Source organism: Phascolarctos cinereus, unplaced genomic scaffold, assembly GCF_003287225.1.
Source record: "Phascolarctos cinereus isolate Bilbo 61053 unplaced genomic scaffold, phaCin_HiC Scaffold_9;HRSCAF=440, whole genome shotgun sequence".
Lineage (NCBI taxonomy): Eukaryota > Metazoa > Chordata > Mammalia > Diprotodontia > Phascolarctidae > Phascolarctos > Phascolarctos cinereus.
Genome location: NW_027556402.1, coordinates 246,784,652 through 246,799,236, shown reverse-complemented (window position 1 = coordinate 246,799,236; position 14,585 = coordinate 246,784,652). Strand labels below are relative to the sequence as shown.

General features: G+C 34.7%; 1 protein-coding gene and 1 pseudogene across 1 annotated transcript; both read right to left on the bottom strand.

Moving 5' to 3' along the window:
- Positions 1 to 1,359: 1,359 nt before the first annotated feature.
- On the bottom strand, positions 1,360 to 2,310 carry LOC110199543 (olfactory receptor 5L1-like). The gene has a single exon (XM_020974422.1). The coding sequence runs from the start codon at positions 2,308 to 2,310 to the stop codon at positions 1,360 to 1,362; it is 951 nt and encodes a 316-aa protein (XP_020830081.1).
- A 10,556-nt stretch (positions 2,311 to 12,866) lies between these two features.
- LOC110199542 (olfactory receptor 5D18-like) lies at positions 12,867 to 13,811 on the bottom strand (annotated as a pseudogene).
- Between the last annotated feature and the right edge of the window lie 774 nt (positions 13,812 to 14,585).

Below are 14,585 nucleotides of genomic sequence, written 5' to 3'. Positions count from 1 at the left end.
TTCAGATGCAACATCAGAACTCTATAACATAGAACTTGCACCCTTCTTAAAAAGAGCATATTCATCAATTAATTTTCATAGCAGTTCTCCTTGCCTGTAATTCCTGTGGGCTTCCTTCCTTTTTCTTATTTTATGGGAGGGAGATCTACACACTCCCATGTTGGCCATATCCAAAAATGCATGTCTCATATTGAGTTCATCACCTCTCTGTCAAGAGATCGGTTGCACGTTTCATCATAAACCCTCTGGAATTCTGTTTGCTCATGTCATGGGTGAGCATACCTTTCAATGTTGCATTCTTTTTCTTGATACTCTTGTAATTGTGTGTATTTTTGTAGCTCTGCTCAATTTGTCTTGCATTGCTTCACGTCCTGCAGATTTTTTCTGAAAGATTCTTTTCATCATTTCTTGTGGTAAAATAATATCAGATTATGTTAATATAGCTTCATGTGTTAAGTAATTCTGTAATTAATGGAAACTCCTTCCCCTTCTTGGTTTCCAGGTCTTTGCTACTACAAAAAGAGCTGCAATGGATATTTCTAGAAATATGAGTCTTTTTCATTGATCTTTATGGAACATTTGTATATACATATGTATGTTTGTATGTCTGTATATATATATACATATAAACGTTTGTATATGTATGTGTGTATACATATATTTATCACACACATATAGATATGTCTGTGTATGTGTGTGTGTATGTGTGTGTATTCCAAAGAGATCTATGACAGAAGAAAAATATTCATGTGTACAGGATATATATGTAACTATATGTATATGTATACACATGCATACATATGTGTGTACATACATAGATACATATTTCTGTTAAATAACTGAGTAGATAGAAACAAATGAAAATCCAGTAAAAAGGGCACTAAAGTGAAAGGGGCTAACTGACAGATCTATTGATCTATCATCAATAGATAATATTTATTTATATAAATATTAGTGATAAGGAGGAGGATAAGAAGAATTATGAATGTGATGATAACAGGCATTGAAGTTTTCGAAGTTCTTATATACATATATGTTATTTAAAGCTTGTTGAGTGGAAGTTAAACCAACTGTTGTCATCCCCATTTGAAAGATGAGGAAATTCTAGATCAGAGATGTCAAGTAACTTACTCAGTCACAGAACAAGTAAGAATATAAAGATGAATTGAAACCCAGACCTTATGGCCACAAGTCTGCCATTTAATCTAACATTCCACTTTGATTTTTTTTTCTTATTCTAATGCCAGCACCACACGAAAATTGCGCTACTATGGGACTTTACAGAGAAAAGCTCAGTAATTAATAGGCTAAAATAGTTCATTGATATTGACATACATTCTTAATCTCCTGTCCTTCTCCCTAATTTGTACATGGGAACACCATTTCAGAACCTATCACTTTCCTGAGGGCATCTTTTACATCCTTGTTCCTCAAACTGTAGATAAGTGGATTTAACATTGGTATCACCACTGTATAAAACACAGTAGCGACTTTCTCTGAATCTAGAGTATTTCCAGAACCTGGTCGGCAATAAATGAAAAGGATAGTGCCATGGAAAATCACAATGGCAGTGAGGTGGGAAGCACAAGTGGAGAAGGCTTTTCGCCGGCCCTCAGAAGATCGGATTCTCAGGATGGTGATAAGGATAAATATGTAAGAGGTGAAGATGATGATGATGGTGCTGATCTCATTGAAACTGGTCACTGTGAAAAGCAGCAGTGCATTGATGGAGACATCAGAGCAGGACAGAGACAAGAGTGGGGGAAGATCACAGAAAAAGTGATTAATGATGTTGGATCTATAAGAAGATATCTTAAGGGTGAAACAGGTGTGAATTAGAGAACACACTGTACCACAAATATACGAGCCACAGACCAACTGGATGCAAAGCTTATGAGACATAGCAGTCATGTACAACAATGGGTTACAAATGGCTACAAAGCGATCATAGGCCATCACTGCCAGCAGTAATACTTCAGTGACCACACATGTGCAGAACAAATAGAATTGTATAGTGCAACCTAGGAAAGAGATGACCTGGTCTTCTGTTAATATATTGACCAGTGTTTTGGGTACAATGATGGTAGAATAGCAGAGATCAACAAAGGACATGTGGCTGAGAAAAAAATACATAGGGGTATGAAGATGGAGGCTGATCTTGATCAGGATAATCATTCCAACATTCCCCAAAACTGTGATGGCATAGATGACCAGGAATATCAAGAAGAGCACAATACGCAGTTCTGGATGATCTGAAAATCCTAAGAGCAGAAATTCAGTAACTGCTGTGCAATTTTCTTCCTCTTCCATTATTTCAGTATGTTGAAGGTTGAATAAAGCATAAATGAAAAATTCTTCTTTTGTATGGTCCAAGAATAAGTTTTAACCATCTCCTAGGATAACAGTATTAGAATCAAAGTTAATAGATATTTAATAGGAGAGAAATATTATATGACCACACATGTGTTTATTATCTTGATGTCTGTCCCTAAAATATCATAGAAATATAATCAAATATACACACACCGGGAAGAAACACCATCCAGGTGAAAGAAAACTGATGGTGAAAGATATTGTATAGATCAACATGTCATACAGATAAAGACAATACTAGAACACAGAGAATATAATGATCATACATACTACATATATCATATATACTTAAGTGTGTCTCTCTGTGCATTGCAAAGTTATAATCAAAAGAAATGCATACAATCTGAGGCTGCATGCACTACACATAGTACACACCTTGTTCCAAGATAAGATCATGTGTAAAACCTATCCTATATGCCTGTATAGTTTGTGTTAATCCTAAAGAAACAAACAATTCAAATCTCTCTCTCTCTCTCTCTCTCTCTCTCTCTCTCTCTCTCTCTCTCTCTCTCTCTCTCTCACACACACACACACACACACACACAGAAAAAAAATCTCCATTTGTTAAAAAATCACTTTTTAACTTACTTATGAGAGATTCCCTATGGATTGCACACAGCCAATAATAAACGTTTAAATTTTTCTATCAACAATTTTTACCCTTGGAACAACTCTGAGCTCCAATAGACAGAATTTTGCCCAGCTTAGCATTCACAGTAATTCAATTTCTGTTGTTCAGTAAAAGTCATGATGACAAGTTTTATCTGGCCAGTTATATGATGTCTCTCTCATTCATGCAATATACAAATTCCATATGAATTTGATTGAGAATCATAGGAGCATAAGTGCAAAGATTTAGAATTGGAAAAGTCCCTAGAGTCCATCTAGAGTATAGACTAATGCCTTCAGGGAAGCCCTGGGTTCTAATCCTGCCTCCAGCATTTATCATTACATTGATCATATGCAATCAAGCTCTTTGAGCCCCAGTTTCATTTTATACAAAAAAAGGAGACATCAGTGCTCACCATATCTACTTCATAGGTTTATTGTGATACTCAATGATGAGATAAGAAATAAGCTCTTTAATCCTTGAAGCTCTATATAAATACTAGGTGTTACTATGTGCAAGTATACTCACTTCACACACTGACAAAGTCTTTTCTTTCGGGATCCAGTTACCTCGAAAATTTGCTTTCATAAAATGCAAGCACATTCCAAGAAGACAGAATTTGCCCTCTTTCTATGAGTTCCATTTCAGCCCCTCATCTAATAAGGGAACATTGATATAGTAATTTAGCTCTAAAGGAGATGAGTGATCAGCATATACTAGTAATGCAGAAAACCACTTTGGAGAGTGGAGGGAGTCCCTCATACTAGCGAAATGAGTCTTCCCTTGACCTGAATGTGAATACAGTTTGAGAGGAAAACAAGAGTAGAAGCAGAGATCATCAAACTATGTCTCGCAGTTACTCTGATTCAAAGAGGATCATGGATTGGGATGTTTAGAATGGACAGAGGTTTAAGAAGTTAATTATCCAATTCCTTCATTTTACACTTGAAGAATGAGGCCACGATAAGTTAAGTAAATTTTGCTAGTTCATATAAGTTCAGTTCATGTAAGTAGCAGTGCTGGGAAAAGTTACTCACTTATATGTTACCCATTGTAAATAGTATTATCTCATATTTTTATCAATAACAGAATTGTCATTACCTAAAGTTCATTTTCCTTTCCTTATAGTATGAAAGACATCTTCACAGATGGATTTGTAACAAAAGGGGGAAAAAGTCTCAGTAAGTAGAACTCTGGAATAAGAGCATGATTAAAACATTCCTCCTTCTTGAATGGAACCTTAAATTGTTTCTAATTTCAAAAAAATACACGCATTGCATTTTTTGCCTAGCAAACATGCTAAAACTGCATAAACAATGGGAAGGGCAGAGAGAGACATATCCTCTCACTCAGAAAACCTGTCTGTGTGTTCAATCCAAGGGATTTAATAATTTATTTTTTCTCTTGGGAACTAAGTCCCCCAAGTATGCTTCTGAAATTATGGATCTCTGTGAGTTGCAAACTCTTAATCAAAACAATGCACACAAAAATCCACACTTTCTCTAGGCACCTGGATCAAAGTTTTTATGCCATCATTCTTAAAGTGAAAAAAACTGTACAAATCCCATGATATACACATGATATGTGTGACCATTTGACTTTTTTTTCACTTTTTAGACATGATGGCAAAGACTTTCTATTTAAGTTCATGTTTTTGTCCACCTGGGTCAAACTTAATTGTTTCAGTTATAGAGAAATCATCTTGAATGTTTCTTTTTTCTAACAATCTCAAACTTCACTTTCCTTTAGTTCTTATACCTGAATTCAACGCTGGATGGATAATCATGGTTCACGTTTACATATAATTTCTAATTTCGCAAAACATGTTTCTTACTATCACCCTTCAACCTACAGAGGCAATTATCTGTCCCCAATTTATAAATGACATAACTGAGGGACAGAGTTATTTACATTTTAGTCTTACAGTGTAGACAGAGGTATGTAAATTACAAGGGATAAATAATAATTTCAGTTTAGTTTCATTTTCTGACAGAAATGGTCATGATTGTGTAATTCACCTGATAACAGGCTGTCTCAGATGAGCAGATGAAGCAAGATTAGCCTTGTCTCACCATCTTTAATTTGTTATCCTCTAATTCATTGTTCAATATTGTATTATACACATTTTTTCATCCCTATTATGATTTTAATCACATGGCTCTTAAAAATGGCTATTACTCCAAAGGAAAAGACAAGTAATTTAGCTGTTTAATAACACATTTTGATAACTATTAATGATATTTTAACAGCTGTAGATCTGGAAAAGTCAAGAGTATGAAGGATCATGTAAGACCACAATAAATTAAGATCAATCTCAATAAAGTAAAAGGAAACTTGAGTTAACATACACAGAGATACACGAATCTCAAGAAATTGGAAACTATTGCCTCAAAATAGAATGTGCTAGAGAAAATAAACAAAAATTTTCCAAGGAAATAAGATAGTTATTTATTCCTCCACAGTATGGAATATGTGTCTGAAGTTTGGAGGTTCATAAAGACTAATAAAAAAGAAAAAAATAAGTAAACACACTGAAATGAAAACACAAGCTAATCGCGGTGACTACAAAGAAAGAAGAATAATGCATTATAGGCAACACAATACAAAGATTACAGCAACAGAAGTTCTAGATGTCTGGAAGGACATGGAAAATTTTATGGATGAAACTCATTTTTTTACCTAAATTCAAGGCTATACTGAGTAGAAAGGTCATATCAGTCTTCAAAATATGGCCACATTCATCAGACTACAAAATATCTAAGCCATCCAGCAGATTTTTACTTCTTTCTTTCTTTCTTTCTTTCTTTCTTTCTTTCTTTCTTTCTTTCTTTCTTTCTTTCTTTCTTTCTTTCTTTCTTTCTTTCTTTCTTCCTTCCTTCCTTCCTTCCTTCCTTCCTTCCTTCCTTCCTTCCTTCCTTCCTTCCTTCCTTCCTTCCTTTCTTCCTTCCTTCCTTCTTTCTTGTTTGTGTTTTTGTTTTTTGTTTTGTGTAGGCAATGGGGTTAAGTGACTTGCCCAGGGTCACACAGCTATTAAGTGTTATGTGTCTGAGGGCAGATTTGAACTCGGGTCCTCCTGAATCCAGGGCCTGTGCTCTATCCACTGCACCATTTAGCTGCCCCACCATTTCTTTCTCAAACTAATCTTACAGATGAGGAAACTGAAGCAAATGACGTTAAGTGACATGCCCAGAGTAACACAGCTAGTAAGTATCTGAGGCCAGATTTGAACTCAGGAAGAATTATCTTCCTGACTCCAGGCCTGGCACTCTGTCCACTGTGCCACCTAGTTGCCCACATGTTTACTTTTAATGAGCCTGAGTCTTGCGTATTACGGATGAAATGAGAGAGAGAGAGATAAGGAGATTTTTTTCAAAATAATTGAAATTCCCAAGTGGATAAAGAACGCTATAATATAACTTTGCACAATTCTTTACAAGAAATGCTAAGAAATATATGGAAGAGGTGTAGATAAATATGTTTCTATGACATATGAATCCCCCTTATCTAAACTGTATTGATAAAGTATGGTCATGATCAATGGAACACTTAAATTGATTTGTTTGACAAGAGGACACAACATTCAAAATAATGAATGTAATTTCATGTTGAAAATATAAAAATATCAGTCAGTAATTGAACAATTATTTATTAAGTGCTTATTTTATGCCAGACATCTTACTAAGAATTGGGAGTAAAAATAGAAATAGAAAGAAGGACAGTGTCTGTTGTCAATAAGTTAAAATTCTAATGTGGAAGACAACACATTAATGGCAGGGGAAAGGAGAGAGTAGGTGGGCAAAGGTTACAATGGATAAGGGGGAGCATGGTAGAGAAGGTTGAGAGTGAAGCCTGAAGAGAAATGAGACACAATTGGAGGTTTTGGAATTACCCATTAAATGAGAGAGACAGACAGACAGATACACACATATACAGAAAGAGAGAGAGAGAGAGACAGAGACAGAGACAAAGACAGCCAGAAAGAGACAAAAGACAAGGACACAGATACAGAGAGAGACAGAGACAGAAAAAAGAGAGAGAGACAAACACAGAGACACAGACAGAAAAGACAGAGATAAGGACAGAGACAGAGAAAGACAGAGGCAAAAACAGAGGCAGGGAGACAGAAACTATAGAGACGGTAGGTACTTCCAATTTGTGAATTCCAGTGCTGGATTGAACATTTCAGTTGAAGAAGTTTCTGAGGAAAACAGATTGTAGTCGAGATAAATGGGGAATAACTATCTTATGAGCTCAATGTCAAATGTCTTAAAAGTTGATGTAGCAAAAACAGCATAAGTGTGACAGAAAACTAAGGAAAAAAAAGATTGAAACAAACAGAACTTGAATGTTTTATTAAATATCAATGGATTTATTTTGCTTTGTCCCAGATAATTTGTACCACTGGAGAGTGGAGGGAAGTAGAAAATAATATAATTCAGGGTTTGTGGGCCTGGGGGTTGATAGCTAACTAGCTAGGTGATAGATAGATAGTTGAAATGTATTTCAGTATAACTTATTTCCTTTGTAATTTTATTTATTATATTTTACATATTTAAAATGTCATGAAGGGAAAAGGTCCTGAGGTTTCATAAGCTGTTAAGGGGACCATCACACCAAAGTTTTAGTAATTTATGATCTAATAGAATCCATTATTTTGACAAGGAAAACAGTCTGAGAATGTATGCATTCTGCTCATATTGCCATAGCTACTTCAAATTGAAAAAAAAGAAATAACTTTTAGCCTGCTAACTTGAAGTCCAGTCCTCTTTATATTAAACTTGTCATTAGCTGGCAGAAAGACACAATAATCACTCTTTTGTTTGGTACTTTCTCATACAAGTATGCCCACATTGAGTTGAAAATATCCAGTAATCCAATGGACGGAGTTATATTTGTAAATGCTCATAGATATCATGGAAACAGTCTAGCTTATCCATCTCATTTTCTTATATGGAAATGTTGTTTAGAGAGAACAAATAAGTTTCTCAAAATCACCTTGATAATAAGTAGCAGAAACAAGATTATTACTAAGGCACTAAATGTAAATGAATCATCATTTCTTTGGCAGTAGAAGTACTTAGGGTCCTAAAAGCTATATGACAGAATGAGTGCAGATATAGCAATAATAACAATTCCTTCTTCTATAACTGAGATCTACTCCAAATTCCTTTTCTGCACAAAAGCACCTTTCAAATATGGCATAGTGTGAAACCCAGTGGTATTCCAGGCCCTAGAAAGTCCTATTAAAAAAATCTTATGGCATCCCATTTTCCATTTTTATTGGATGATGGTTGATGGATTATCTAACTCATGCTCTCAGTGCATTCTTTTACCTTTATAATCTCTCTCTCTCTCTCTCTCTCTCTCTCTCTCTCTCTCTCTCTCTCTCTCTCTCTCTCCCTCCCTCCCTCCCTCTCTCTCTCTCTCTCTCTCTCTCTCTCTCTCTCTCTCTCTCTCTCTCACTCCCCTATGGAAATATAATCTATCCATAGACTTGTAGTTATATCTGTATCTGTCTATCCATCTACCTATGCTTTCTTTCTGTGTCTCTCAGTATCTCTATGTGTCTCTGTCTCTCCATTGCTACATCACTGTGACATCTTTAATTTTCAAGGCAATGTACTGAAGAAAAAAAAATGCCCTGCATATGGAGTTGGGAGAGACACTACTGTTTAAATCTTGGTCATTCTCCTTAGTAGTCAGATGACTTTGCAAGCTACTTATTTTTTTTGAATGTCAGTTTCCTTATTTGTGTAATGTGGATAACAGTAGCACCTGCTTCTTCAAGATATGGTGAGAATAAAATGACAATTCATCTAAAGAGCTTTGCAAAACTTGAGGCAGCTTAAAAGTGCTATCATCATCATCATCATTATAATTCTTATTATTACTGTTACTAGTACTGGTATTGTTAACAGCATCACCACCAATAATATTCGTAGGCTACTAAGAAAATCTACCAAATATTACACTTCTCACCTACTTTTTACACAACATGAGTAGTGATAGGTTCCATTTATACCACCATGCACTTTAGGGTATAATGTTTAGGATTAGACAAATTGTATCCCTGCAGAATGTTGGGACAAAAGCAGGAATCAATATGAAATGTGTCTCAAGAGTCTTACTACAGTGTTTAGATTTAATAACTCAAAACTTCAATATGATTTTTGAAAAACCTATACAAAAGTCAAAATTTCCATCCTGCTCCTCAAATCTTACTGACAAAACCTCTAGAGGTGATTTGTATAGATTTAGACTAGTGACAACTTCCATGTGGGAATATGGATTCTTTGAAAAGTGAGTATTGGTGTTATAATTCTAAATTATTCTCAACATTATACCCCTATAATAATAATAATAAAAAATAAATTAGTTCTGAGGCAATGCGATAGAAAATCTGTTGGCAAATTTTAAAAATAAATCACTGCTTTCAAGGAACTTAGAGCTTTGTAGGAGAGTGATAATCAGAGAAGGGAATTTTAGTCCAAGCACTCATGGATATTGTGGAAGAAGTTATAAATGGTTAGATTTATATGGCCTGTCCAGTATTAACAGTAGCATTGATTGGATCATTGTTTCTAAACAAGAAAGTGGGAGATACAAGAGCATGAGTGTATAGAGGGAGATGGTGGGAGTCATGACAAATGAACAGTAGGTCAGAAGATAAGATATGAGATGATTATACTTTGGCATACTAAAGAGTATCTGGATTGGATGATAAATACGCCCTGAAACCATTTACATATAGTAGGTTAGAAGAATTTTTTTTCTATTTTACTCACTTCTTTACCTATCATGACTTCTTAGACCCAGAGAGAAATCTAGAACTAATATGGATTCATTCTCACAAGATTTGGTGTTGGATAGGGTCTCATAAGGTTTAGTTCCAGAAGGTCTGTTCCTGGTTTTATAAAGTAGGAGAACAAGAGCAGAGAAGTTGCAAAATGCTTATATTTGCTAGGTCTTGTAGTAAAGGAGGTTGGTAACTGAAGTCAACAAGAATCCATTAAGTGCATATGATGTACCAGGATCTGGGATAAGTTGTTGGGATAAGAAGAAAGGCGAAAACACTTCCTGGACTCAAGGACATGCCAATCTAAATTCATTATATTTTGAATCTTCATTGAGAATAGATTTTTTTATTGTCATGTCACTCACTAATCTTCACTTCTCTAAGTAAAACATTCAATTTGTCTTCAAATCATCCTCATATGGCATGAAGTTAAGTCCTTCACCTCTTCTCTTTGCCATACTTTTGACAGTTTCCAGCTTAACAATGGTCAAAACACTTCAAATTTTGTCTAATCAGTGGACTAATCACCATGTTAACTGGTTGCTGATATGGAAATAATCAATTGAATTTTCATTTAAAAAATCACATAAGATGAAAACAAGAATGAGTGAGCATTTTATTGAGGTCAACGAAATGACTATGAAGCAAGTATTTGTTTCCTTAATTTATTTTATTGAATGGCAGCCATATTAGAGACTGAATGAAGGCAATTACATGGTGTATCATGGTTAACATAATTTAATACAGGCAAATGTTATAATATAAAATAAGAACTCATTTGTATCAGTATTTTGGACATAAAATACTATTTGGAGGTTCAAGAGTCTCATTTCAATACCTCTATAGTCTATAAAGCAACAGAAAATATGGAATTGTTCTAATGAAGCCAAACCAATAAAGTATAATTGAACCATATTCCCTTTTTAGGGTGATTGTACAAAATCATTTACAAAGATTTCCATAAAAAAAGATTTAAACAATAACAATGTTATTTCAAAAGGTCTTTATTATTTATTCTTTAAAAAGTAGTTCTCCTGGACATCTAGGTTTTTTTTTTTCTTTCTAATGATGTGAGGCAAATAGGTCATTGTTGCCTATCTCAATGATTTAGATTTCTTTTTGAAAAGCAATAATGTTATTAAAATTGATCATACTTTTATCATATTACAAAAATAGCTGCAGTAAAATCCAAAAAGAAGGATTTATGTCTAGATCATTTCTTATCGAATACCCATGAGCTCTGAAGACACTAAGGATGAGGAACTCTGGGAGAAATGAACTCACCCCCAAAAATTTGCAAACATAAATACAATGTAGAATTTTCTCTTCCTAATGTGTGCTGTTGGCCTGTGATATTGAAGAAGGAGCTTTGCCCTAAATCTATCTTAGTCCAAATGTGTGTCATTCTTTCAATTCATTTCCATCATCACAAACAGATAATGTTCCCAGGTAGGCCAGTGAAGCTTATGCACTCCATAATGTTATTCATTGTAGGTACACTATGCACCTTGCATGGCATCAAGCTACCATTTAGCTTCTGTTTTATGGGAAAAAAAATATTCCAAGTACCAATTATTTCTAAAGTATACTGTAGCTATAAGGTTCACTGCAAAAGCAAAGACTATGTCCATTGAGTGCATTTTTTTTGTCTTTAAACAATTTTTGATGTTGTGTATTTAAGTTAAAAACATTTCAAGGTTATCCCTACTCTATGAGATCTCCCATTTAATCAAAACATTTTAAAGCTAAACTAATAAGGTAGTGACATAATCTGAAAGTTCAGACCCTTACATTTTTTCCATTTTTTAAAATTAACATAATTCTATTTTCTCTCTCTTCATTTCATCCTGCATAAGTTTGGAAAAAAAAACAGAAAAAAAGATTCATTGTGACAAATATTCAATATCTAGCATAACAAATTCCCTCCTTGATTATTTGCAAAAAAGAATATATACTTCTCATTCTGCACCCTCAATCTGTCATCACTTTATCAGGAGGTTGATAGAAGGTGTCATTATGGATCCTCTGAAAATACAGATGGTCATCATGTTCACTATAGTTCTTACAGCAATCTGAGCTGTGGTTCTTTACAATGCTGTTGTTGTTACAGGCTCTTCCCTCCTTATTTCAGTCTACAATAATTTTTAAAAATTCTCCAAAAGCTTTCATTTTTATAATATTGATTCGAGGCCTCCTGAAGTCTGTATTAGTTCATATAAGATTTCCTATATCTTTTAAAAATTATTTATTTCCTCATTTCTTAACACATAGCAGTATACCATTACATTCATATATCAGCATTTATTCCACCATTTTTTATTTGATAGGGATACCTTTAGCTTCTACTTTTTGTACAGAGACTTTTGTATTTTTTTGATCTTTTTAGGTATATGCCTAGCAGTAGAATAGCTAGGTCAAAGGGAACATACTGTTTTTCACATTTTTAGGTACAATTTGAATTTTGTTTTCCTTATTATTTGTCCACATTCATAGGCCCACCAATAGTGAAGTACTAAGTCTATTTCCCAACAACCTTTTAAATGTTTATCCTTTTTGGGTCATATTTAACAATCTGATAGGTGTGAGGTAGATTCTTAGGTCTTCTTTAATTTTCATATTTTTAGTTATCAGTTCTTAGAAAGTATTTGTTCATATATCTGTAGATAACCTGGGTTTCTTCCCTTGAGAACAGTCTGTTCATATCCTTTTAAATTTATCATTTGGAGAATGGCTCTCATTTTACAAATTTTAATCACAAATGAGAATGAATTAATGAAATTTGTTGCAATTATATTGCAAGGTGATCTTTCCTTTTTAACCTTAGCTTTATTTAATATTTTGTGTAAAAATATTTTAATTTTATCTAATCAAAATTATCAATTTATATTCCTTAATCATCTTTATCCATTGTTTCATCATACAGTTTTCTTCAATGTTGATCTAATAAACTATATATTCCATATTTCTTTAAATTGATTATTATGTGACTTTTTAATCTAGGTCATTAATCCAATCAGAGATGATCATGTGTGAGGTGTTAGTCTATATATTATATAATTAGAAAATTGTAATAAATAGGAGATATATTCAGGGCGAAGAAATTTTAGTTTCCATTAATTTGATGAGTGTTTCTTTTACATCTTTGTTCCTTAGGCTGTAGATTAGAGGATTGAGCATGGGGATTACCACTGTATTAAACACAGAAGCTACTTTGACTGTGTGCTGAGAGTTCTTGGAGTTAGCAACACAGTAGAGGAAGAGAATGGTCCCATGAAAGATGGTGATAGCCATGAGGTGAGAGGCACATGTGGAAAAGGCTTTACGTCACCCACTGGATGAATTCATCTTCAGCACAGTAAAAAAAATGAATGCATAAGAGGCCAGCATAATCAAGTGTGCTCACTCCTTTAAAAGTGGAAGAGACGAAAAAGCAGCAGCTGGTTGAAATAAGTATCAGAAGAAGAGAGGTTAAGCAACAAGAAGCACTCACAGAAAAAGTGATTAATTGTGTTAGAACCACGAAATGCTAATTGGATAGAAGAACATGCGAGTAGGAGGGAACAGACTGTACCCCATGTATATGATCCAGCCACCAACAGGGCACAAAGCTTCTGGGACATGGCAACTGTATGCAGCAAAGGACTGCAAATAGCGATAAAGTGATCATAGGCCATTACTGCCAGCAGGAAGGACTCAGTCACTACAAAGGTACCAAAGAAAAAAAAATTGTGCCAAACACCCAGAGAGAGAGATGCTTCAGTCCTCTATGAGTAAGTCCACCAACATCTTGGGAGCAATAATGGAGGAATAACAGAAATCAACAATGGACAAATGACTGAGGAAAAAGTACATGGGAGTGTGAAGTTTGAGATTTATTTGGATGATTGTAATCATTCCTAGATTTCCCACCACAATTATAGAATATGTGATCAAAAACAGCAGGAAGAGGGGCACTTGAAGGTCCGGGTAGTCTGAGAAACCCCAGAGGACAAATGTTGCAACAGAGCTGTGATTGCCCTCACTATTCACCATTATTCATGATGGAGAAAAGACTCAGAAAATCATTCCTGAAAAAAAAAAAGTATAAAAACAGTACATTTAATGCCTATTCTTTGCATGGTACTATGGTACTCATTGAGGGTATGAAGTAAAAACAAAACAACGTTGTATCCCGCCCAAAAAAAGTCTTCTGATTTCAAGGAGGTTGGAGTCTAATGGTCATTCATATAGGCTGAAGGTCTCTGAAAGAATTATTGAAGTTGATTGGGGTCTCTAGTCTGCTACTAGCTATAGAATAAAATCCATGTGAAAACCTCAAAGAATTTAATTGTGAAGTATAATGAAAGGGCATTGCATGTAATCTGTACCTGGACAAGACTATCCTCTTTGACATATCTGACAACTGCTCAGCCAGCTTTTACTTGATAATGTCCAGTGAGTGAGAAATTACTACCTCCCAAGTCAGCCGATTCCAAATTTGGGTAGGTATAAATGTGAGCACAGAGCCCCACTCCCAACCTTGTGTTACCTCTCTTCAATTTATAACCATTTGTTTTTCCAGTGGTGCCATGCAGAACAACAATATCAATGATGACAATAGCTACTGGAAATTTTGTTGGGTGGAACATATAATTTGAGTAAAACTCAAAGAAGGAGAGATGACAAAGTCATGCAGTGGTCAAGGGAAACATTTAAAAAGGAGTTAAATTGTTACCTATGAAGAAGACATTTCAGAAGGCCCTGTGGAAGGAATGAGTTACTTTAAAGGCTATCAGAACAGCAGGGAGGAGGTGGAGGATGGAGATA